Raw genomic sequence first — 26,312 nt, forward strand, 5'->3', positions numbered from 1 at the left:
TCGATCACCAGCAACTTGCACAGGACTAACCTAGCAGAAACATAGAATACATTCTAAATAGGAATCACTTTTCAATGAACTTACTGAACTTTTCATTGCCACAACAAATTCTCATTTCTTGATGGTCCCCTAAAAATATACAGACTTTTAAAATGTAAGAAAAAGTGCTGAGTGGTATTTTAATAATTCTTTGAACTACTATCCTTAACATGTATTTATCAATGAGATCTGTGACCCCAACTTTAGCAAAATCTCTCTTAACACTTGACATTAAAAAACGCATGATAATCACAATTTCAAAATTAACAACCTAATTATAATTAATGTACAAGTTTTGTACAAAGTATAGCAAAATATTATTAGTGTCTCAAGATTACTATATATTTATCTAGGATCCAGAGCACAAAACAATGTTTTTAAATTTTCCTTTCAAAAATTCAACTTTCATTTCTTTGTTACAATATATGCCACCAGTTACTTACTTAAAAATACTTACATAGGGAAAAATACACCAATGGCCATCAAAAAGACTATTTTTGCTTACTCTAGGATTCTAACCCATTTAGATTCTTCTAAGAGTTATCTTGAGCATGCGGTGTAGAAATGCTTGTTTGAACAACTTAATTTTAATCTTATTACATTCACAAACATAAACACAAAAAAACAACACAGAGTATGAAAGAACGCAAGAAAAACTGTTGGTTTTATTGGTATTACAGTGTAGTTTTAATACAAGCTAAATACAAACACAATTGTTAGATATTCAGTCTTATCCTGTGAACCAATCTTCTGAGATCAACCATGAAGCATTTAGAAAAAGGAAAGTGTGTAACATATTTTCCACAATTAACTCTAAGGACTCCATATACAAATGCAAAACTTTCAGGTTGTCAATAATCACATCAAATGTTGAGCTACGGACTGAGCAGTAAAAAACAAGTTCTGATTTTGAAATTAAATAGCTCCAGGTAAAAGCATGCAATTTCCCACATCTACTATCTTTGTATTCTGCACAGAGTTCCAAGGCAGGGATGGCTTCTGGCTTTATGACCCACCAGGGACGATGGCCTGTGTGGCTGCCTGGGCACAGGCCTTGCGGTCTTCTTGCTGGAGAGATCCTTAGCTTCCTTGGGAGGAGGCACAGGAATTGGTTTCCACGGAATCGGATTATAGAAGGCTGGTTCTGGATAAGAATTTCCACTGTAAAAACCTAAAGTTATTAAAAAATCAGAACGAAGCAAAATGAGAAAAACACTTCTTGGCATCAAAGAAACTACTTACTTTTAAATTGCTAGAGAAATGTTAAAATATCAAGAAGGCAAAAATATCATTGATAAACCAATTTGATTCATTTAAAACTTGAACTCTCAAATATTTTCAAGCAAGTAACACTTTTCAAATACAGAAAATGTTGCAGTAAAAATTAAAATATAAATATTTCTAAAAGTCCAAAGAATGTTAGCGTGGAAATCTACACAAATAAAAACTCACATAAAAATTAATTCTAGAACCCTTAAACTGAACAAAATCTTCATTGTCTTACCTCAGTCTGGGAAACCACAGATTGTGTTCTAGTTTCCCCTAGTCAGAGTTTACAGAAAAAAATTTCTGTTGCAAACGTAGCTAAAGCAAATCAAGATTCTTGTTTAGAATCACTGAAATTCTAAATTACTGTCACACAAATTAATCAGATTTCCTATTATCACTGTCATTTTGATTATTAATTAAGAGCAGTAGAACAATGCAGATAGACATTTATTAGAACAAAGCTAATTAAAAATGCAAAAAATTTAATAATCCATTATTTTAGCAATTAACTTCTAGTCATTACTATGTATATTCCCACCAAAAGTTTTAACTTCACTATCCAATCGTTTGGTTAAAACCACTGCTTATTACTCTCTCTTGAAACAAGAAAGACAAAGAGGAGCAGCTCACGCTCAGGAGCCGCAACAGAGGACCTCTGGGACACGTGGGAGACGCAGGGATGTGCCATTCAGACAGCGGCAACCCACTCTGACTGCACAGATATGTCAACACACACTTCACCAAGACGGTCAAAACAAAGTCTGGAATATGTTCTATTGTGTGAACAAAACAGAATGGGAGTCTTTGAATAATAAATCACTTAAACAAGTGAAGGCAGCTGTCAGCAAGGTATGCGTTCCCAGCACGGAGCACAAAGGAAAGCACGCATTGCCGCTTCCAGCGAGACCAGCCTGAAGGCCAGCCGGTTTGGGTCTCGTTCACGTGCTGTCTAGTACTCCGTCCTGCAGAAAGAATGTGCCAAAGACAATGGAAGCTCTGCCTTAAAGAGGGTTAGAAAAGGGGGAGGAAAAATGACCTCTTGAATACATCCTGATGAAACTTTAAAATCCAAGAACTGCAGGAAAATTTCACTTGTTTCTTAATGTTAGAAATCATGACTTGCAGTTTTACAACTATTGCCTTTAAAATATATCTGACTTACAGAGAGTGACAATAAATCTGTAGCATCTCCACAGGAACACAGCATAATAAAATCTTCCAGAAAATAGTAATTTGAAAGAAAAATGATTTTTATACATTTCTATTTCTGTCAAAAGGAAACATAATGTATAATATTTGCTCCTGCAAGCCATATTTATGTAAGCCACACAACATAAAAACCAACCTGTAAGTTTTCCATTGGCATAACCATAGCTCTTTGCAGCTGGACGAGGTTTATTTTTTGCCTTTTCCAACCATTCCTTAAACTTTTTTTCTGCTATTTCCTTTTTTTCCTGTAATTCAGCTTGCCGTTGTTTTTCTTTTTCCTTAAAATGACAAGACCAAAGAAACTCCAGGCATATTCTGCAGCTAAAAATTCTATTCACATTCTACTGACTTGTTTCCCCAGAGCGTCCCCCTCAAAGGCTTACTGATCATAAATACTGCATCATACTCTATAAGTTGAAATCAGACTTTAACAAGATCAGGGATGTGCTATCAAGGCGGCTGCCTCTAAACAACAATAAGACATCAAACCCAAGAAGAAAACAGCAATTTTCTGTTTTAAAATAGAACAGTAATTTGTAATAATGTAATAAGGTTTTTCATACAAGTGCATCAAAAAATAATTAAAAGCATTAGCAACAATAAAATGTTTGAACCTGACGGAAACAATATCAACAGGCTTATTAATATTTCTCACCCTGGGAAAACTACAAATGCACACTGACCTCTGAAGTGTAAACAGAGTACAATAAGTAGGGATGGCTTCACGTATTTACTTTATGCTAAGACAGGGCCAATTTCCAATAGAAACGTTTTATACAATATAGCTGGCACATATGAACACGAGAGCCATGTATTCTGACTGGTCACTTTAATAAAAATACCTTTTCTTTCTTCTTCTTCTCACATTCTTCAGCATTTTTTTTCTTTAACCATTCTTCATACTTTTCTTTTGCTTTTTCTTGCAAATGTTCTTTCTTCAGTTCCTTTGCTGCTTTTTCCTCCATTTCCTTATTAATTTTTTGTTCCTTTTCTTTCCTTTTCTTAAATAAAAATAAAAAATTTTTAACTGGAATATCTGTAATTATCCTCATATGATGAAAAAGTGTTATATACAGTAATTTTCCAAACTTTACCTGTTTCTTAAAATAGGTGGTAACTGCATAGCTGACACAATGTGACTTAGGAAAATATATAACATACCTGCAATTACCTGGTTAATTTTAGTCTACAAGCTTGGCTATAAGTTTCATGATGGCAGTTACAAAGATCCTGCTCACCAAAGTATATTCAGAGCCTGGGACAGTGTTGAATAACTGAAGTAGGTGCTTCAATAAGGATTTGTTGAATAAATTAGTGAACAGAAATTACAACCTGTTAGATTGTCCTGAATCTTAGTGTTTTTTAATCAGTATTTACACTCACTCTAAAATAGGAGCCACATACGTACACATTTCCTGGATGGTTTGCCAATACAAATACTTGGATAAATCTTCACCATCAGTGAGTTACAGAGGACAAATAAATAACATTTTGGCACATTACATATTGCTATAAAGGCACACAGAGACAAATTTCTGGCTATGTAATTCTTTTAAGTCTTACATAGACCAAGTTTTATCATGAGATTGCAGCAATTCAGTCACATCTTCAGGCTCCACTTAGAATTCTAGTTCTCGTGCTGTTTCCACCACAGCTGCAGTTACTTCCTCCACTCAAGTCATCTGTGAGGGTTGGAATCAACTTCTTCCAAACTCCGGTTAATGTGGATATTTTGACCTGTTCCTATGAATCGTGAATGTTCTTAATGGCATCTAGAATGATGAATCCTTTCCAGAAAGTTTTCAATTGACTTTGCCCAGATCCATCAGAGGAATCGCCAGCTATGGCAGCTATAGCCTTATGAAATGTTTATTTCTTGAACAGTAAGACTTGAAAGTCAAAATTACTCCTTGATCCATGGGCTGCAGAATGGATGCTGTGTTAGCAGGCATGAAAACAACATCAATCTCACTGTACATCTCCATCAGAGCTCTTGGGTGACCAGGTGTATTGTCAATGAGCAGTAATATTTTGAAAGGAATTTTTTTTCTGAGCAGTAGGTCTCAACAGTGGGCTTAAAATATTCGGTAAACCATGTTGTAAACAGATGCACTGTCATCCAGGCTTTGTTCCATTTATAGAGCACAGGCAGAGTAGGTTTAGCATACTTCTTAAGGGTTCTAGGATTTTCAGAGTGGTAAATGAGCACTGGCTTCAACTTAAAGTCACCAGCTGCATTAGCCCCTAACAAGAGAGTCCGCCTGTCCTTTGACGCTTTCAAGCCAAGCTCTGACTTCTCCTCTCTAGCTACTAAAGTCCTGGATGGCATCTTCTTCCAATATAAAGCTATTTCATCTACATTGAAAATCTGTTTAGTGCAGCCACCTTCATGAATTGCCTTCTGGAGAACTTGCCGCAGCTTCTGCATCAGCACCTGCTGCTCCCCCTGCACATTTATGTTATGGAGACGGCTTCTTTCCTTAGACCTCATGAACCAGCCTCTGCTAGCTTCCAACTCTCCTGCAGCTTCCTCACCTCTCTCAGCCTTCACACAACTGAAGAGAGTTAGGGCCTCGCTCTGGATCAGGCTTTGGCTTAAGGGAATGTTGTGGCTGGTTTGATCTTCTCTCCAGACCACTAAGACTTTCTCCGTATCAGCAATAAGGCTGTTTCACTTTCTTATCATTTGTGTGTTCACTGGAGTAGCATTTTTAATTTCCTTTAAGAACTTTTCTTTTTCATTCACAACTCGGCTAACTGTTTGGCACAAGAGGCCTAGCTTTCAGCCTGTCCTGGCTTTTGACATGCCTCCCTCACTAAGCTCAATCATTTCCAGCTTTTGATTCAGAGTGAGAGACATGAGACTCTTCCTTTCACTGGAACACTTAGAGGCCACTGCAGGGTTATTAACTGGCCTAATTTCAATATTGCTGTGTCTCAGGAAACAGGGAGGCCCGAGGAGAGGGAGAGAGATGGGGGAACGGCCAGTCAGTGGAGCAGTCAGAACATACACAATGCTCATCAATTAAGTTCACTATCTTATGTGGGCATGGTTCCTGATGTCCCAAAACAATTACAATAGTGACATCAAAGATCACTGATCATAAACCACTACAATAAATATAATATTAATGAAAAAGTTTGAAATATTGCAAGAATTACCAAAATGTGACACAGAGACATGAAGTGAGCAAATGCTGTTGGAAAAATGGCACTGACGTCCTTGTTCAAATGCAGGGTTGCCACAAACCTTCAATCCATAAAAAATGCAATATCTGCGAACTACAATAAAGTGAAGTATGCATTTAAGTATTATGCCCAGTAAGTCTTATAACTGCAATATGAGGTAGACACTATTATGATCTCACCTTACAAATGAGGAAACTGATGCATAAAGAGGTTAAGTAACTTGCCTAAGATCACAAAGACACCAAAATGAGAGAATGTTAAAAAGAATTTTATGCCAATAAATTCAATTTAAATGAAATGTCAAAATTCTTTAAAATATACCACTTTACAAAACTGATTCAAGAAGAAACAGTATCTGAATAACCCCCTACCTGTAAAAACAATTCAGGATTAAAAACTTTCCCACAAAGAAAACTCCAGCCTCAGATAGCTTTGCTGGTGGATTCTATCACACATTTACAGAAGAAATAATACCAATTGCCCCAAAAATTATTTTAGAAAATAGAGAAAAAGGGAACATATTCAAGCTCATTTTAAGAGCCCAGTATTACTTTAATATCAAAACTAGGCATGGACATTATAGCATAATATCAGAAATAAGGCAAGATGAGTGCTCTCATCCCCAAAACCATGAAATACTTAAGGATACATTTAACAGAAAATGTATGATACTCCTGTACACCAAAAACTATTACTGAGAAAAATTACAGATGATCTAAATAGAAAAACCATGCTTATAGATTTAAACTTTGATATTATTGGGGCTGGCGCCATGGCTGAGTGGTTAAAGTTCTATGTGCTCCACTTTGGTGGCCTGAGTTTGCAGGTTCGGATCCCAGCGCGGACCTACTCCACTCACTCGCCATGCTGTGGCAGTGTCCCACATACAAAATGGAGGAAGACCGGCATAGATGTTAGTTCAGGGCTAATCTTCCTCAAGCCAAAAAAAAAAAAGAAGATTGGCAATGGATGTTAGCTCAGGGTGAATCTTTCTCACCAAAAAACAAACAACAACAACAACAACAAAAAATTTGATATTATTAAGATGACAATTTTCTCCAAACTGATCTATATATTTAATCCCAATAGTGTCAGGTACTATTCAAGCAAGCATGATTAAATAAATTGATAAAGTGATTCAAATTCAAACAGTTTCGAAAAAGAAAAAATAAGATGGAGGATTTACACTATCTGATTGGAAGAATTATAAATTCAAGAATTATAAAATTATAATAACAGGCTAGTGTGGAACTGGCATAGGATACAGATAAATGGAATAGAATAGAGTCTAGAAATACACCCATACAAATATGGTCAATTGATTTTAAACGAAAGTGCCAAGGTAACTAAATAGGGAAAAGATTCTCTTTTCAACAAATAGTGTTGGAACAATTGGATATCCATATGTAAACAAAATAAACTTTGACCCTTAACTCACACCATACATTAAAATTAACTCAAAATATTCATACAGGTAAAAGCTAAAGTTATAAAACTCCTAGAAGAAAAGAATGGAGAAGGTTTTACACCCTTGGTGTAGGCAAATGTTTCTTAAACAGGACACAAAACCCAGAAACTATAAAAGAAAAAGTTGAAACACGGAGCTTTATCAAAATTTAAAACTTCTGCTCTTTAAAAAATACCATTAAGAAAAATTTAATGGGAGGAAATATTTGCAATACATATATGTGACAGGACTTAAAAGAATACATAAACCACTCTCACAACTTATTAATAAGACACACAATCCTTCTTCAAAATGGGCAAAAAGTTAAACACAAAGCAAAACAAAAAAGATAAGAAAAAAGAGGTAGAGGGCCTGGCCTCATGAAAGAGTGGTTAAGTTTGGTGCACTCTGCTTCACTGGCCTAGTTCACAGGTTTGGATCCTGGGTGTGAACCTACACCACTCATCAGCCATGCTGTGGCAGCGACCCACATAAAAAGTGGAGGAAGACTGGCACAGGTGTTGGCCCAGGGCTAATCTTTCTCAAGCAAAAAAAAAACAGATGTAGAAAATGGTTGATAGTGCTAGAGACTGTCTTGCATACCCCTGAAATTCCTGTGTTGATGCTCTAACCCTCATTGTGGCTGCATTTGGAGAAGGAGTCTTTAAAGAGGTAAGTAGGTAATCAAGGTCATAAGGTAGGGCCCTAATCCAATAGTACTATTGTCCTTATAAGAGGAAGAGACATCAGGGATGTGCATGCACAAAAAAAGGGTCATGTGAGGGCATGGAGAGAAGGCTCCAATTGCAAGCCAAGGAGAGAGACCTCATGAGAGACCAACCCTGCTAGGTGTGGGTTGGCCTTCGGACTTCCACTTTGGACCTCCAGCCTCCAGAACTGTAAGGAAATAAATTTCTGTTGTTTAAACTACCCAGTCTGTGGTATTTTGTTACGGTAGTGCAAGCTGACTAATACAATAAGCTCATTAAAAGATGCTAAATATCATTAGATCTCAGAGAAATGAAAATTAGAACAACAAATGACATACCACTACACACTCACTCGAATGACTTGAAATGAAAAGAGACTGACAACGCCAACTTTAGCAAGGATGTGGTACAATCAGAACTTTCATACAATAGTGGTGGGGACATAAAATGGTACAAGCACTTTAAAAACACTTTGGGGGGCTGGTCCCATGTCCAGGTGGTTAAAGTTCCATGTACTCTGCTTCGACAGCCCAGGTTTGCGGGTGTGGATCCTGGGTGTGGACCTACTCCACTCATCAGCCATGCTGTGGAGGCATCCCACACACAAAGTAAGGGAAGACTGGTACAGCTGTTAGCTCAGGGCTAATCTTGCTCAAGGAAAAATAGAGGAAGATTGGCAAAGGATGTTAGCTCAGAGTGAATCTTTCTCACTGAAAAAAAAAACAAAAAGCTTGGCATTTCCTTATAAAGTTACACACATAGGTACCATACAACCCAGCAATGCAGTTCCTAGGCATTTACCAAAGAGAAATGAAAACGTGTACACAAAAAGACTTGTACATAAGTGTCATAAATTTCATTCATAATACCCCAAAACTGGAAACAACCCAACAGTCCATCAACTAGTGAATGGATAAACAATTTGTAGGATTCCATAGAACAGAATACTACTCAGCAATAAAAAGGAACAATCTTAATACAAGAAATATCAGGAAATTTTAAAAACAAACGAAGCCCAACACAAAAGGATACATATTCTATGATTCCATTTATAGGAATTCTAGAAAAGGCACCTCTAATTTACAGGGCCAGTACGCAGACTAACGGTTTCCTTGGAGCAGGGGCTAGGTGGGCTGGGGAGCAGGGCGGAGTGCAAAGGGGCACTAGGAAACCTTTCCGAGTGACAGGAATGTTCTATGTCTTGACTGTGGGGCTGGCTACACAGGTACATAGGTTTGTCAAGCCGCACCAAACTTAAAATAAGTGCATTTTCCTGTAAGTAAATTATAGCTCAATGAAGTTGACTTTAAAACATCAGACAGGCTCTCTGTAGGATTTAAACTAGAGACGAGAGAATGGAAAGCCTTTAGTTAGCAAAAGGAGAACAGAGCAGGCACTTGGAGAGAAGCACCGAGAGAGAGCAGCCAGCCACTAAGTGGCTTCAGATTTTCTGGCACGCCAGTTCTATACCACACAGAGCACAACAATAAATCTTCCTTTCTTTAACATGGTGCCCTGAGAAAACCTTTGTTTCTCACAACTAAAGGAAACTAACAAAACAACTGGCTAAAGTTTCTGAATTTCTATTTTAGCTCCTTCACTAGTACCTGCTACAGAGTAAAAATGTTGAATGCATGAATGATGCACTGATAACAGTGCTATCAACCATATGCTTTGTTGATCTGAACTAATTTTTTATATTAAAAAAACTCAGTTCCATGTTTTGAGGATTAAAAATAATTTCACTTTTAAATAATTTTTTAAAACAATGAAGGTAAGGTCCCTTTCAGAAAATATGTGATAACACATCGTAAAAAACAAATCAAAAAAATGAATTAGTATGGCAACACAAATCTAAGAGTACCAGATGAGATAAGCCATTTATTTGAAAAGGATTTAACAATTTACAGTCATATTATTAGAAACTAACTTTGCTAATGGATACATAAATTCTTTTTGTCTGATTTTTTGATAGAACGCAGTGAAAATGACTTAGAGAAAATAACGCCACAGATACAGCTAAAATGTGAATGAAGCTGGAGGCAGCAGTGGACCACACACCATGAAATGTAAACAGAGGAGAAAAACGCTAGATGCCAGACAGGAAGAGAAGAACCAGGAGAGCAGTCTTTACAAATAGAGGTAAATGTAACTAAGACTGAAATAAGAAATCTGATAGGTCTTAAAGAACAAAAAAACACAGTAATCAATTATTCCTTAACATGCACAAGAGTTCTGCAGAATAAGTAAATTTAATTTCTCAGCGTTCATTTTTGAACTATTCTCAACTTTATGGCATTCTTCTTTCAATAATTAGTGATTTATGTCAGGGCAAGCCATTTCCCTCCAAAAGAGAGAAATTTTTCCTCAAATAATTGGATTAGATCTATTGCCACTAATTAAAAGAGAGAATATATCATCTCTCAGCCATATCTTACATTCTTAGACAAACAACAACTATGTTTGACTGGCAGGGTAAAACAAGCTTAATGGAGTTAGAAGATAAGAGAAGCTTTTAGAGGAGAAAGCCCACTATGCTGTACATGTAAAACTATTTTCTTTTATAGTTATAAACTTAAAAAAAGTATCACCCAAAGCTTGGTGACACAGACATATTTTGATTTTGGCATTAATTCACAAAGAATTCTTTCTTCTTGTATTATGGGATGAGGCAAACATGAAAATAATAATACTTTACTTATGAAGTAAAGAACAAATACATTTATGTTATAACACACACGTCTAGCCAGTTTCCTTCTTACAATCCCTGGATGAAGAAAGCTATGTCATCTTCAATTTACTGAAATTATTACTAGATATGCTTATTAATACCACTGGGCATTAGATCCAACAATAGTTAAGGAAAAAAATTAGAATTAAAAATTTAAAACTTTGTCCTACCAATTAAACATTGACTAAATTCATAAAACTAGGTAATAACAAAAAACAGTATCATTCTAAATATGTAAAAATCACAACAGAAAACAAACTGACCAGATAAGTACTTTTAAAATTTCTAACTTGTGATTCAATACAAGAATGTATTAAAATTGAAAGGAAGATAATACATTTATTCATTCATTTATTCATTCCAATAACAAATGTTTACTATATTACAAAGCATTACGCTAGATCTTGTAATGGATAAAAAGTAATATAAAAACATAATTCCTATCCTTAAGAGTCTTAAAATTACAAGAGAAGTGAAGACATATGCATAATACAAAATAGCAACAAAATATATACATAACACAAGGCAGTACATGACAAAGTGTATAAATTACAAAACAATTGAAGAAGGAAAGCGTTTCTAGCATGTGATCAGCGAATGCTTCATGTAGGAAATGCTCTGAGTTGGATGATGAAGGGAAGGGTGGGGTGGAGGATATGAGATTGCATGCTGATGAAATACCATATAAAGAAAAATAAGGGGGTGCTGGCCCCGTGGCATAGTGGTCAAGTTTGCACACTCCGATTCAGCAGCCTGGGGTTCGACGGTTCAGATCCTGAGCACAGACCTAGCACCACTCCTCAAGCCATGCTGAGGTGGCGTCCCACATGGAAGAATTAGAAGGACCTACAACTAGAATATATAACTATGTGCTGGTGCTTTGAGGAGAAAAACAAATAAGGAAGTGAGAAAGAGAACGGAAGTGTTCTCAAAATTTCTCATCAACATATATCGCTGTGGGGAGCACAGCCCAAAGCTCAAGATTTCTTCGAAATCTATTGTGTACCTTAAAAATAATATAAAATTCATGTTCTACTCCATTAAATATCGGTGCTTGCCTTAACATAAAAATAACATTTTCCTCTCACAATTTTCCAGTAAAACTATACTCCAAGAAGACAGACCATGATTATCATGTGTGTGCTCTCAAAAGAATGGCAGTAAGAAGCAACAGCACAGAACAAAGGGAGCCACAGGTGGAAGAAGACGCAGCTCAGAGAGCAGAGCAGAAGGTCTTTAACCAGCCAGGCTAGAATTGTCAAACGTTATGCAGAAGACGGAGGAATGATGAAAAATATTTTTTGAATTGGGGAATGCCATTCAACTTTTTCAGTAAGATTAGTCTGGCAAAGACACAGAGAATGGAGTCATTCATTCAACAAATATTTTGGGGCATCTATTATGTGTCAGGTACTGATCCAGTTGCTGGAGAACTGAACAAAAGAGGTGAAAACCCCTGCATCATGGAGCTTACATTCCAGTGTGGGAAGATCAACATCAAGTCAGCTGAAAGATGAAATGAGACCAGATAGGAAGAGGCCACAAACAGGAGTGGTGACTGCACAGGAAAGGAGGGGATGACTGCCAACAACAGAAGAATTCTCATCACGCCCAGGTGACTGAGATGACAGGAGCACTGACAACAGAAATCAAGGAGTGAGGAGAATGGTTCTATGAAAGGGGAATAGGCAATAACGGTTGTTTTAGGTTTGCAGGCTCAGAGGCACCTGATGACCTCTGACTCAAGGAGGTCAGGTCTAGGGACACAGTCTTTGTGACTTCGTGACTGCCTGCAGCCATATACAAGTAGAAGCCGCACGAAGGAAACGGAAGAGAAGCAGAGGGCAGAGGTAGACGACAGAGACGTGACACATGTCCCTGAGGGTAGAATAAAATCAGCTTGGAGAAGAAAGAATCTAAGAGAAAAGAAGACAAACCCAAGTAATGAGGAGTAATGGGAAGAAGACTTTGCAAAAGAGATGTCAGTAACCGTGTGTGCAATTTTTTTCTCCCTACCTGTTCATTCTTTTTCTGAACCCATTCCTTGTGCTTTTCTTCAGCAATTATCTTTCTTTTCTCACGTTCTTCCATTTCTTTTCTTTTTTCTAGCTGTTGATTTAATTCCTGTGGGTTTTATTCAAACAAAAGGCAACATTTAATAGGAGTACTCAAACCATGTACTTCAAAAAAGACTGAGGCTAACCAAATTAAATAAGAATATAGTTTCCTTTATAGAAAATATACCATTAGTGACAAGAACTTACTAAAGTAACTAGTCTATGATGAAAAGAAAGCATTGGTAAAAAGTATAAGTCATTTTTTAGAAATGCAAATAATTGCTTGGCAGCAAAACACTAGTTTCTTAGACTAAACTTCAGCTAAATTACCCTCATTGAAATCAACTTTCCCACACATAAATTTTGGCACCACTGCACGCTACTGGCAGAAGCTCAAGAGAATTCCAACCTTCTTTACAACTATAAAAAGCTTCTAGATTCCTGATGAAGACAAAGGATAGGAATTAAATAATCCCTAAATTAAAAATTTAATTCAGAGTTATACCAAAGAAGAAATGTAAAGAAACCATTCCATTTTCTTCAGGGAAAAAAGAATTCAGGTTTTTCTTCACTGATTTTATAGCTGTTGGATTGTAAAACAAAACCACATTCATATCCCAGATTATTTAACTGCCTTGCTGTCACTCGATTCTACACGTTTGGGCATTTCCTCGGGAGAAAGAATGTGGAAGGTATGGCCAAATAAAACTACAAGCTGAATGCCACCACTCTGTCACTCATCAGTTAAACTACTGCATTAGTTGAGAATGTTGTTCAAACTAGACTCCTAGGACTCCTCTACCATAATTGCCAGTTATTTTCTCCTCTCTCCTTAGACACTAATAATCAGACACTTTCATACATATTCCACTGGGCCCCACTCCTCTTCTCCATCCCCACTTTCCCAAAGACCTCCGTACCTGGGCAGTGGGAAGTACAATTTTTCAACTCACAGACAATTCCAGTGCGTTAAATGAAAGGAAGACAAAACTTGACACCAAGAACACATCTTTTGCACTTCAGAACATCGGGTCAAAGGGTGCCTGTCTTCTTTGACCTCTCATCCTAAAATTCTGCTACACAGAGAATAGCTGCCCTCACTCATTCAGAAAGTCTTCCAACTTTTAAACACTATACTCCTCCTACCCCCTAAAAGTAAGATATCCATCCTGTTTTAAAAGGATTCTTCATTACCTCCGCAGCTGCTATTCCTTGATTATGCACTTCATACTATTTCTATGAAGCACTACTATAAAGACAGCAAGAACTGAGACACAGGGATGAAATTCCAGAGGTCTCTGATCTAATCTGATTCTAAACACACAGAACAATTAAGCGCTACATTGGGGGTACTGTGTAAGAGGAGCTCAGAAAAGGGAAAGGAAGAGGAGGGAAGGTGAGAGGAGAAACAGTGTGGTCAGAAATGCAGTCAGACCAGGGTAGTCAGAAACGACCCCACATGAGGAACAGCGAGGAGACGGCCTGACGAGGTGAGATTAAGGGGGAGGGCGGGCAACGAGGAAATCAGAGTGTGGTACCAACTAGATGGAGAAGGGTCCTTTGAGACAGGCAGAGTACACCAAATACCATGAAGCAGGAACACATGACAAGGCACGACTTAGAACTCTTCATGATAAAGGCTGAAGACTGCATTTGAAGGGATCAGAACTATCCTGAGGGACATTGATGACGCAGTCAGACAGTACATGAGCTGTAAGGGGAAGGAGGTCTGGACCTGTGTCAGGAAACAAGAAGGGGGAGGGAGCGTGGAAGGGAGGGGGGGAGAGAGAGAGAGAGTGTGTGTGTGCACGTGCGCACGTGTGACACGCTAGATACGGGTCTGACAATCACGTATCTAAAATTCTCCCAAACAGTCCTAAATTTCATTTTCAAGGAAAGGAATTATTTAAATATACAACTAAAAATATGATTGATTATATTATGTACCCTTTAAAAATCCTTCTATAATTAAACTCAAAAATCGAGAAAAAAAATTAGACTTTGTGTTTGGTTCGCAAATTTGATGATTCACAAATTTTAGCTAATGTTGACAAAAGAGTTAAAGATGAAAGAAGGGTCAAAAGTACCTGGAAAATGTGACCACTGATCCAAGCAGTGCTCTGATCTCAGGACGTCTGCTCGAGCGACGTGCCACGAGAACAGACAGCACATTGAGACACAGCCCTCCCCTCCGAGGCCGGCTCCTCTCAGCATCTCCAGCCTGAACACCTCTGTCTGTGACCCACCGCGGCAAGCTCCTCCAGACCCAGCTGAGCTCTCCTCTCACAGGCCCCTGGTCGTCTTCTGGCCACCACTGAACTTCACAGGACTATAGCTCTTTTCCCTCCGAGACAATGTTTGATCATGGAAAACCAAAATCCAAAAAGGATCCTAAACATGCATTTTTATTTTAAGAGCTTTTGCCAACTTTCAAATAACTTTTTACCAGTGAATGTAACAATGAGAAAAACTGACAGTTTTGAGTTTCACCAACTCTATATCCTGCCCTATTTCTTCATTAAGGGCTGATGAATGAAATGGCCAGAGGCAAGATGACGAAAAAAAAGGAAAAAAGCACCTGGATTATTCACAAACTAGATAATTTTTATAATTTAGAACAGATTGTACTAAAATGTTAAAGCAAACATTAAAAATTAGAATTAGTCAAAGCCTACAGAGAATTTAGGGCAATCTGCTAAAGAAGTTTTTAAATAATAAAAATTTAAATAAAATGTATATGACCTACAAAACCAATATGCCAGTTTCTCATAATACTAATGTTAAACATTTACCATATTTATCATCTCAACATAGTTACAAATGCAAAAAATTTTGTAAGTGGGTAACTTTGACAGATTAACATAATTTTTTAACTCAATCTTACAGAGATGTCTAAAACAAATCTACCTATCTGTCGCTGAACTCAAATTTATGAGAGGGAACAATCTTTTTAACGACCAATTATCCTTTAAGTTTTCACGGAAGAAAATAAAGCCAGGGTAAGTTCAAAATTAAATACTGAGCGGGGCCGGCCCAGGGACATGGTGGTTAAGTTCGCGTGCTCCACTTCGGCGGCAGGGGTTTCAAGGTTCACACCTACACACATTGTCAAGCCACGCTGTGGAAGTGTCCCACACACAAAATAGAGGAAGATGGGCACAGATGTTAGCTCAGGGACAATCTTCCTCAGCAAAAAGAGGAAGACCAGCAACAGATGTTAGCTCAGGGCCAGTCCTCCTCACCAAAAAAAAAGAAAAGAGAAAAAAATTAAATACTGAGTCTGACCCATCTACTTCTAAAATACATCTTGGTCTTGGAGAGAAAACAATTACTAAATTCGAAGTCAAAAGAATGAGGATCCAGGCCACCTTTGCACTGACTGAAACCTCACAAGTCACTTTCTGGCCCTCAGGCTTTAACAGGGACCTCAGATGAATTGTTCCTTACGATTAAAAATCAAGGCTTTAATGATATGATTTGTAAACAGATTAAAGATACAGTAAACAAGGAGAAAAATAAGGAAAGCATGACTTAGAAAACAAAACACAGGGGAAGGCATGAAAAGAATGTGAACACCTACATAGCTCAAAACAAGCTTATAATAAAGTGCGCAGCTGGCCTACAGGTTATAATGTCCCTGGTAGGACGGATGCAGTAAGATTCATGCAAGTATTCCCACTGCTTCAGAGTTAAGTAAAGACACAGCTGTAAGAGATGTCAAGCTACTAAACACATGAAAAGGTTTAATCTTTCAACCCATCATACCCTGATGCCTGCTCAATCACTGTGGTAGTGACTTTATACTCATTATTTTAGTCTCTTCTCAAAACAAATCTTCAGTAGTTACCATCATCTGCTTTCATAACAACACCGGATTTTTGAGGCTTCCCCTAGACGAGGCCATATCCTGATGTTCACTCAGTCCTCATAACAACACTAGGAGGTGAATACTCTTCTCTCCCTTATGATAAACAAATCGAGGCAGAGAGGCCAAGGATTTGCCCAAGATCTAAGTTTTGAATCCAGGAAGTATGGCTCCAGAACCTTGGCTTTTACCCACCCTACTATTGCCTCTGTAACATCTGGCTTATAGATGAAGAGACTGAGGCTCAGAGAAGTTATGTCACTTTTCCAAGGTCACAGAACGGCAAGGCTAAAATTTCAGGCTTGTTCTGGGCGACTCCAAAGCCCAGGCTCCCTTATGAATTTCTGTAGTTTAATTAACTTCTTTTATTGGATGCTGACGCTAAAAGTGATGCGGTGTGACTCTCCTTTCCTTAATTAACAAGTGACCTTTAGTGAGGCTGGAGATCAAGCTGACTACCATACAGTGACCTCCACTACACCACTGACCCACTAGGTCAGTGTTTCCCAAACTGTAGTCTAAGACCAACTGAATGAGTTATGAACAAGTGCTAAAAAAAAGAAAAGAACACCAGGTTTTCCACAAAATTAAGATATTGTTTCAGACATGCATGTACACATGTATACATACACAAATAAGTATGCATTTGTGTGTGACATGAAGCAAAGTAGATTTCTCACAGTGAACAAATATTTTGAAAGCTACTGCATGAAATAATGGAATTAGGAATGTTAAAACTTGAGGCTGAGGTCAGAGAAGAGTCTAGGGTCTCAATAATCACACTAACTCTGAAAATAAGCGAAATGCTTTAAGAAGGCTATGAGCTGCAGTGACACCAACAACACCGTGAAACACCGCCAGCCATCTTTACACTTTGTTCGTGATCCTCACAAAGATTCTGTGACACAAGCATTATTTCTCCTTACTGTACATGAGGAAATTAAAGCAGAAAAGCTTAAAATAAAGCATAAAAGACCAAACCATAAGGTCTTTTTCAAGCCCTGTGACCTTCTAAGAGGAAACAAGTACTAGTGTGCACTTTTCCAGGAATAAATTTGCATCTTAGAACACAAAGTATCCTGCAGCAGGGAAACAGCAGAGGGTACTGGTTTCTACAATCATCTGAATCTTGCCAAGCCTCCTGAGTACGTGACTGCCTACCTTTAGAAACCCATCACAGAAGTAGCAGCTAGTTTCAAAACTGATACGGAAAATTTATTCCAAGGAAGATCAGAGGGCAGAGCTTTAGTTCCAAGGATTTTTACAGCAACACAGTTACTAACAGATTAGAATAAAACTTAAATATCCAACAATAGTAAATCAGTTAACTATATCCTAATACATATTTAATACATTTGAAATATATTTTAATAATCTTAGCTAGCGATTTTTACATGATGTAAAAATATTTAATGATACAGAAATGTGTTAATAATGTAACAGGCAGAAAAAAGCAGGTTACAAAAGAGTTTGATCCTGTTTCATTAAAAACAAGACACATCCCTCCCCACTCACATCTACTTGGCTTCTGTGTCTGGACAGAGAGAATTCAGACAGTGAGTCTGGATCCTGGGGGACATCAAATTATCCATGTCTGTTTGGCTGTTAGGTTCTAAGTAGCCAACACTAAGAGTTCAGAGAATGAGGGGTTCACTTGAGAATGTATCTCAAACTACTCTGTGAGTTTGGAGAGTAAGAGCTCAGAGAGAAGCATGAACACAGAAGAGTCCACAGCAAGGCGGGGAGGCACGGAGAGACTGGCAGCCCCTGGCAGCCCCGCAGCTGCCCATCTGCCAGCAGAGAGTCACCCCAGGGCACGTGCTCCACGTGATATGGGGATGGATGCCTGTCTCTATTTCAATTTTTGTTTCTCTCCTTTCTTAAAAATGCTACCAAGTATACACAGTTGAATTTAATTAAATGTACATATGGTGAAGTTTTATTGTACGTATCTGTATTATACACATACACATATTTTTTTAAAAATTTACATAGAAGAAAATCTGGAAGGCTATATACCATAATATTAATGATGGTTACCTTCAGGTGGTGAGACTAGAGGAGATTTTAATTTTCTTAATTATGCTTAGCTATAGCTTCCAAATGTTCTTATAATAAACACATCATTTCTACAATAAGAGTTACTAAAATTGATATAGCAAACTGACACAAACAAATGCAGACTGTTTGGGGGAATAATAACATTAACTTGTTAATTTTGACAGTAGCTCTGCTCTGTGAGCTCTGGATTAAAGGAAGAAGGTACCGGCTGGCGTCACCTCTAGAGCTTTCTGCTGCAGACGGCCACGTTCTTCTTTTTCTTTGCCAACAAACCACACTTCCCATGGTGTCAGGCTGCATTCCGGTGAGCACACCTGGTTCTGCTGTTCTTCGTTATCTTCCGATTCAACCGTGCTATAACAAAAGAGAGGACACAACCGCACTTGAATTTGAAACTCTTAGGCTTAAGTGTCAAATTACTTAACTGAACAGTAAAAGCAGAATTTAATAATGTATTTACAATACTGTGGTTTTTATAAATAAATATATATGAATTAATTATACGTAAATATATACTTGAAAAATCATGAACAGGAAGTCCAATATTTGAATGTTTATCCATTAAACTGCCTTTGAATTCCTTCATCTTCTAAAATCATATTGGGGCCGCCTCCGTGGCCGAGTGGTTAAGTTCGCGCGCTCCGCTGCAGCGGCCCAGGGTTCGGATCCTGGCGCGGACATGGCACGGCTCGTCAGGCCATGTTGAGGCGGCGTCCCACATCCCACAACTAGAACGACGTGCAACTAAGATATACAACTGTGTACAGGCGGGGTTTGGGGAGATAAAGCAGAAAAAAAGATTGGCAACAGTTGTTAGCCCAGGTGCCAATCTTTGAAAAAAAATAAAAACAAAAATAAAAAAATAAAATCATATTATTTAAAAACCCAATGGGATAAGCCACACCTAATCCACTTGCCTTAGTGACAACAATTTTTTATTCTTAAAAATCTTATATCTGGACAACTAATTACAACACGTGACCCTAATCAGATCCTGAAGCAGACTTTTCCCTTTTCCTCCCTTAAGTAGTTCAGGGACAAAAAGAATATGCATATACACAGAAAAATAAAGCAAATGTGTTAATTCTGGGTAAAGGGTGAACAGAAATTCTTATCCTCTCAACTTTTCTAAGTTTGAAATGGTTTTGAAATAAAAAGTTATAAAAAAATATGGCCCTTGTACTCTAATGTTTTGGTTGACTCCCTTTTGCCAATTCTCAGGGTGTCCACGACTCTCCACAGTTTGGGTAGCTCCTAGCAGGGACTCCACCTCCACTGTGCACCTGTCAGTCTGTCTCTTCTGGGTACATGGAAAAGGAACTACTCACTCAAGCTACAGAGAGAAGGGAGGGGAAATACTGTAAGTCCATCCATACACAAAGAACACAGGGCCTTGGCCAGATACACGAGCCTCATAAAACTTAGGAAAAGCTGAACCATCAGCAGCCCTGGAGAGAAGGGTTGGTTCAGGACCCAAGGCAGCTCTAGACGAGCTTATTACAGACTCGGCTCCTCTCTGGTCTCTGACACACACTCCTGCCTCAGGCAGCCAAGTGCCTCACCCACTGCTATGCACAACTTCTGCTACCTCACAGCTTTAGCTGACTCGTTTTTTGCTGCTGCTATTTCTTCATTTATCCACGACCTCATGGAATCTGTATTTTAGTGGGAGACACGTTGCTGTGCTTACTTCTGATGCATCTCTCCTTCTCCGTGTTGCAGAACGACCTCGTCTGCTCCCATAGTTTCAACTGTCACTAGGTGCTAATGACGCCCAGATCAGTCATTCCAAGCCAGATCTTTCTCCTGAGCTTCACACTTCTATTCCCAACCACCTGATGGCTCTACTGAAATATCACACTCAGTCCAGCACACGTCTAATCATCTTCTACCAGCCACCCATGGCCCTTCCCACCAAGAAAACTTCTACTCTCCTCTGATAATCCTATCTCAGTGAAGAGTCCCAAAGCCCCTCCCCTCCCGTTAGCCAGGGCAGACACTGTGACTCCTCCTGTTCCCTGTCCACACTTGGTCCCCCAACTCCCACACTCATATAATCACCTAGTCAGGTCTATTCTACTTCTTTCAATTTTCTCAAGCCATTCTCCTCTTCTCCAATCTTACAACCATTGTCTGGTCATAATCGGCCTTTCTCCGTCCATTTCAAACCATTCTTCACAATGCTGCCAGATTCACCCCTCAAATGCATCCATCTATCATGTCACCCCCCCATCCCAAAGTTCTTCAGTGCCTCTTTTGCCGACAAGCTAAGATCCAAACTCCGCGGCCTGGCACCCAGGAGCTGGCCCTTGCCTATCTTCCAGCCCCTTCTTTGACCAGTGGCTGATCCAGACTCGACATTTCAGTCTTGTTTAATTGGGCAGACTGATGAATGTGCCAGACCCTTGTGCTCTGCAGCTTTGCCTAAAACTCTGAAATTCCTTTCCTCCACCTCTACACACAGCCAAAGTGAGAGCTTAGACTTGGAGGCAGAACATTCAGGGTGAATGTCTGTGTCTCCCTAGCTACGGGCACTTTTTATCCTCTTCGGGCCTCCACTGTTCATCTGTAACATGAAGACAACAGCAGTGGCTAGCTCACAGCACCTCACAGGCATGAGAGAATCCACGCTAAAGCACCTGGGCCAGTTCCGGGCACTTGGGAAGCATTTGTTACCTGTCATTTCAGAGGAGGAGGAGGAGGATGGCTACCTCCCACTCTCCCTTCAAGAGTCAGCTCAGGCACGAATCTTTAGGGCCTCACAGTGAAACTCTGCAAACAATTCGAATAACTGCCTTGGGCTTTCAGTCTCTTGTCCCTCTCTGCCATAGGCCATGAATTCCTTACAGATACAAGACATGTCCTAAGTCATTTTTTATTTCAAGAGTCTAGCTTAGGGCCTAGAATATAGTAGTCTCCTAAGAAATGCTTGTTGAAGAGCCGGCCTGGTGGTGTAGGGGTTAAGTTTGCACGCTCCGCTTTGGCGGCTCAGGTTCGTGGGTCCACATCCCAGGCACGGACCTACAAGCTGCTCACCAAGCCACGCTGTGGTGGTGCCCCACATACAAAATAGAAGACTGGCACAGATGTCAGCTTAGGGGCAATCTTCCTCAAGCAAAAAGAGGAAGATTGGCAATGGATGTTAGCTCAGGACCAACCTTCCTCACCAAAAAAAAAAAAAAAACAAGAAGAAATATTTGTTGTTTTTTAACAAATGCTTTTATCACATATCAGTGTTTTTTAAAAAATGACACTTTAAATATTAAATTTCTTGCCTTAACATTTTTAACAAATGTGTTCAAAACGTGTGGTATATACACTACAGCTCTACCCATAAGGAAGAAAGGCTTGATAAGCACCTGTTTATGACCAAGACATTTATTAAGGGATGGGTTCCTAGTGGATAGAGTGATCTAAAAATCTGAAGGTCAATGCATTCGCTAAGCATGGCTCTGTTTACACCTAAAATACCCACGCTCAAATCCCTCCTGTGCAGCTAATACCTGAGTCTATCTCAAAACAACCACACCCTCTTAGTTCTGCCACAGTCAGGTCACTGTGCCAGGTGAAGGATGGAAAAAAGGCAGGAAATCCCAGGTGGTTCTAGTCTACTCCCTGGTCCAGAGAGAATACTCAACGCCCAGAACTGTGGCTGGACTCCGACTCAGGCTGCCTGCTCTCTTCACCAATCACCCTCAAACTGTCCGGGACACCAACTAAAGGTGAGAAGCAGGAAGGAGGAACAAGGAAACTTTCTCACCACTTCTTGTCCTGAAAGGCACTGCTAGGTGTTCTGAAGCATTTGACAACAATTGCCACATCTATCAGTCCTCCAGAAGCGGGAAATGGGCATCATTCAGCACACATTCACTCAACACCTAATGAGCTTCTGACACTTGCCACACACAAGGTCTGACAACTGCGTTCCTTCTGTCCCACATCCTATCGCTTCCTCTGAGTCACAGGAAAGGAGCTGTGATAAGAACAGCAGCCTGAGAGCTGGGATGCTCCCCGCTCATTCGGGCTCTGGCTAAGGTGAGACACAAATACATCGGGCTCCTCTCCTGGGGGCTCCTCCCCTGGGGGCTCCACATGGCCTTGGCTCTGGGAAGCCAGTGCAAGGTCTCAGGAGCTGAGCTGTAGTTTTGATGGCCATCATTCCTTGGGTGGCTAAACTGTGTCTATATTGCTTAGTCCTGTGGATTAGGTCAGAAGGTAAACCTTCTGTTAAGGCTTCCCAAAGCCTTAATGTTTATTTTAAAAACCTTTGGGACCAACTCAGTCCTGAAGAATCCCTACAAAGGCCCACATGAAAACAGACTCCTGAAATCCTAGTTCTCCTATCAGTTCCATCAGAGAAGGCTTGCTTCTTGTTGCTACAACTGTCTGGACAAGTGGCTTGGTTGGTTACTCTCACTCATCTCCATTCCCAACAACGTACCTACTTTTACTTCTCATTCTTGAGAAACTGGCTGTTGTAACCGTGTAGGAGTCACTTCCTATGGCGCCATATTCCACTCACTCACTCAGTCCAGCTATGAACACCCTACAAGGCAGGAGGCGGGCCTGCTGCTGATGTGTGTTTAGATCTCCTGTATTGCACCTTATACAGCTCGACAATTAGAAACTTCTGAATGCTTTCTGAAGATGACGAAATGAGTCTACCCCAGAATGGACCTGCATTACTAGGCCTGTCTCAGAAAAAGACATTTCTGCAGGAATAGGTCCTTTGCTCCTATTTCTATACACCCCATAATAGGCATGCAGCATACGGAAGAGAACTCACCAGTACACCTTGGTACAGGCCCAGCTCTGCTAATAACTAGGTGTATGCTTTGAATCACTATTTATTTGTATTCTGAGCCTCAATTTTGATATCTGTAAAATGAGAGGCTTATCTAGGCTTCAACTCCATGAGAGTAGACCACGTCTATCTTGCTTATGGTGCCCAGGATCTACACTGGTATGTGGCACACACTAAACGTTTGCTGAATGACTAAGTGCAGAAACAAGCGAATGAAGGTGGTTCCAGCCATCTCTTTGGTTCCACCACTCTCTGATGCAGTGACTTGGATCGCACGGCAAGCGCGTGCTTGGACGGGACCCGGCGTGTGTGCGCGGACGCTGAGGTCGGCAGTGCAGCCGCGGTGCCCAGCGCCCCATTCACGGCACGGACAGCACGCCGCCTGCCACCGCCCGCTCCACGGGGCCTCAGGCTTCCCCACGCCGGCTGCGGGAGCCGCGAAGGGGCAGCAGGCCGCGCTCGGGGGGCAGGGGCCGGGACGAGCCCCGGGGCCCACGAGCTGACCGCTGAGTACTCAGCAAACTCCCGGCATGGTGACACTACTCCGCGTGCTCGAGACGACGCGCGCCCTCCCGGGGCGGCGACTGCGGCCACCATCACAGCCTCGGGGACCACAGGACCCCGGCGGCCCCGCGCGGACAGGCCGGGGCGACGGCGCCGGCCTCGGCTTTACCTGCCGCGCCCCCGCGCCTCCGCTCCTCCCGGGCTCGCCACCGCGGCCCCCGAGCCGCGGACATCTGCGTCCACGTCGTCCTCCTCCTCCCCGTCCCCGTCGTCGTCCGACGGGAAGCTCTGGTGGCCGAGGGGGGACAACAGCGACAGGGTGGACTCGCTGCAGCTCGGCGGCGGCGACGGCGGGCCCAGCGTCACCGTGTCCGGCCCCGCGAGCACAGAGGAGGCGCCTGAAGAGGGCCGGGACCAGGACCTGAGGTCGGCCGGGGCCCGGGCGCCGGGTCCCCACGAACCCGCCCGCCGCCGGCCCGCCGCCCACATGAGCCGCCTAGTTCAAACGGCGGGGCGGCCGGCGACCTCCCAGCGGGCCCCGCGCGCGCGCCGGGCCGGCCAATCCGCGCAGGCGCAGACCGCGTTGCCGTGGCGACGCGTGGAGGCCGCGGGGCGTTTCGGGGCCTGCGGAGCGCGTGCCCCCGCCCCCCGGCCGGCGCTGCCGGGCCCGCCTCCGCTTCGGCCTGCTCTGCGGACGGCCTGTAGGGCCCGCCCCCTGTTTGCTGCGTCCTGGCGGTGTGCTGTCGCTGAGGAGGCGGGAGCCACAGCCGCCCCACAGCGTCCCGAGGCCGTGGTTCTAAGGCCCAGCCGTGATTTTTCGGCACGCGGCCGTATTGGAGGCGGGGCCGGGCGAACCCTGTCCGGGTCTGCACGTGTGTTCAGGAGTGCGCGCCAGGACAGGCCTCCCCTGTTTTGGGCAGCACCTCGTGTGCCTGGCATCTCGAGGGAACTAGTTTCCATGGCTGTGAATTCGGGGGCCTCGCTGGAGCCTCCGGTGTGCTAGGGTCTGTGCTAAACCCTCGAGATGCGTGACATAAAAGCCCCGCCGTTACACTTCTCCTTCTGCTGTGGTGAAGAATCATGCCCTTAAAATACTCTGTGACAGGCATTTTAGGAGAAAAGAAAAATTTTGTGGGATCTCCGAAGCAGCACTCCCCTCTTCGGGATTGGGGCTGTGGATGAAGGGAGCAAGGGAGAGGTGAAAGAGCGGATAAAGCTGGATGCTTTATTCACCCTGACAAAAGTGTGCACACCTGTAAATAGGGCTTTTGTCCAGCTCATAATGCATCTCCCTGGCAGAAATATCGCAAAGTGAAAGCTAACAATGGCTAACAGCACACAAAATTTGTCATTAACCAAAGAATGATGCAAATCTTTGATGAAACAGATCTGCAAAGAATTTGACACAGGAGAATTAGATATGGTAGAAATAATAGCAGCCAAGAGCAATTCAGAAGGCAGAAGCTATAATTAATGAAATGACGTGGTTACAACTATTTAAATAGAATGTTAATTTTGTTAACATTTTTCGGTAAAAAAATAAAATGGGAGAAAATTGGAGCAATTTAAGAGTAATAAAATTGATCAAGGAATAAAACTGGCTTAATGGAGTTTTCATTCTCTACCCGTATTATTCAATATTGGCATATCTGGTTAAAACCTTTTATGAGAACAACTCTACAATCAATAACAGCATCAAAAGGCCCTGGGCCACTTCACGGCTTATAAAGAGGTAAACTTAAGCCATTCCCAACAGGCATAACTGAAGCATAGTAGGAAAAAACACAAGTTTTAGTATGAAAGGGGCCTGGATCTTTGTCAGTGGTTTTCCTCTTGCTCGCTGGGTTTCCTTAAACAAGCTGTTTGGCCTTTCCAAATCCTGACTTACTCCTCAGTAAAATAGGGAAATACTCTACCTCCCAGTCATATTATCTCATTAATTCTCAAAGCTTCTAGCACAGGACCTGACAGAAAATGGTAGACTCTGTCATTTAAACTCCAGACTTTTCCACTCTAACCAACATCTTGGCAGGGGAATCTAGAATGTCATACACTTCTCTGCCTCCTTAAAATGTTTTACTAAACAAATTATGCCCTTTCCTGGAGGCCTCAGAATCATCATTATGACCAACTCTTGCATTATGCTGGAGCAGCGCTCGAGCCATGAGGCGAAGCCCTCGGCGCTGGTGCTGGAGCTTGAACATCAAGGGTCCTGTGGTCTCCTTTCTTACAGCACCTTTTCATTACTGGGACTGAGAAGCCATAATCAAGTTTGGTAGAATTATATATCAATGTATAAATAAGCTCAAAATAGGGCCTCTCTCCTTAAGTTTTAGGATATTGACTTAGCAACTTCTTACTACTCATTTATTTTCAGTTTCATGGTATATTTGAGATAATTTTTATTTTTTGCTGGCTTTGTACCCT

At 41.1% G+C, this 26,312-nt stretch overlaps 1 protein-coding gene across 2 annotated transcripts; it reads right to left on the reverse strand.

The window, feature by feature from the left end:
• Positions 1-676: 676 nt before the first annotated feature.
• CCDC34 (coiled-coil domain containing 34) lies at positions 677-24,470 on the reverse strand. 2 transcript variants are annotated; one of them, XM_014831428.3, is made up of 6 exons: positions 24,055-24,470; positions 18,796-18,931; positions 12,611-12,718; positions 3,360-3,518; positions 2,654-2,795; positions 677-1,210 (listed from the first exon to the last, which is right to left on the reverse strand). In XM_014831428.3, exons 1-6 carry the CDS (start codon positions 24,372-24,374, stop codon positions 996-998), a joined length of 1,080 nt encoding a protein of 359 aa, XP_014686914.2. In that variant the 5' UTR covers positions 24,375-24,470; the 3' UTR covers positions 677-995. The 2 variants fall into 2 exon arrangements, with proteins under 2 accessions (XP_014686914.2, XP_070347477.1); XM_070491376.1 differs by lacking the exon at positions 12,611-12,718.
• Positions 24,471-26,312: the final 1,842 nt, after the last annotated feature.

The sequence above is a fragment of the Equus asinus genome, chromosome 20 (genome assembly GCF_041296235.1).
Source record: "Equus asinus isolate D_3611 breed Donkey chromosome 20, EquAss-T2T_v2, whole genome shotgun sequence".
Lineage (NCBI taxonomy): Eukaryota > Metazoa > Chordata > Mammalia > Perissodactyla > Equidae > Equus > Equus asinus.

What these genes read in the sequence shown, in the direction of transcription:
- CCDC34 (XM_014831428.3), bottom strand. Translation starts at nt 24,374, where the DNA reads ATGTGGGCGGCGGGCCGGCGGCGGGCGGGTTCGTGGGGACCCGGCGCC. An exon ending in TGCAGCAGAAAGCTCTAGAG is followed by an intron (nt 12,719 to 18,795) that starts GTGACGCCAGCC and finishes TAAAACCCACAG; the next exon opens with GAATTAAATCAACAGCTAGA. An exon ending in TGCCAATGGAAAACTTACAG is followed by an intron (nt 1,211 to 2,653) that starts GTTGGTTTTTAT and finishes TAATAACTTTAG; the next exon opens with GTTTTTACAGTGGAAATTCT.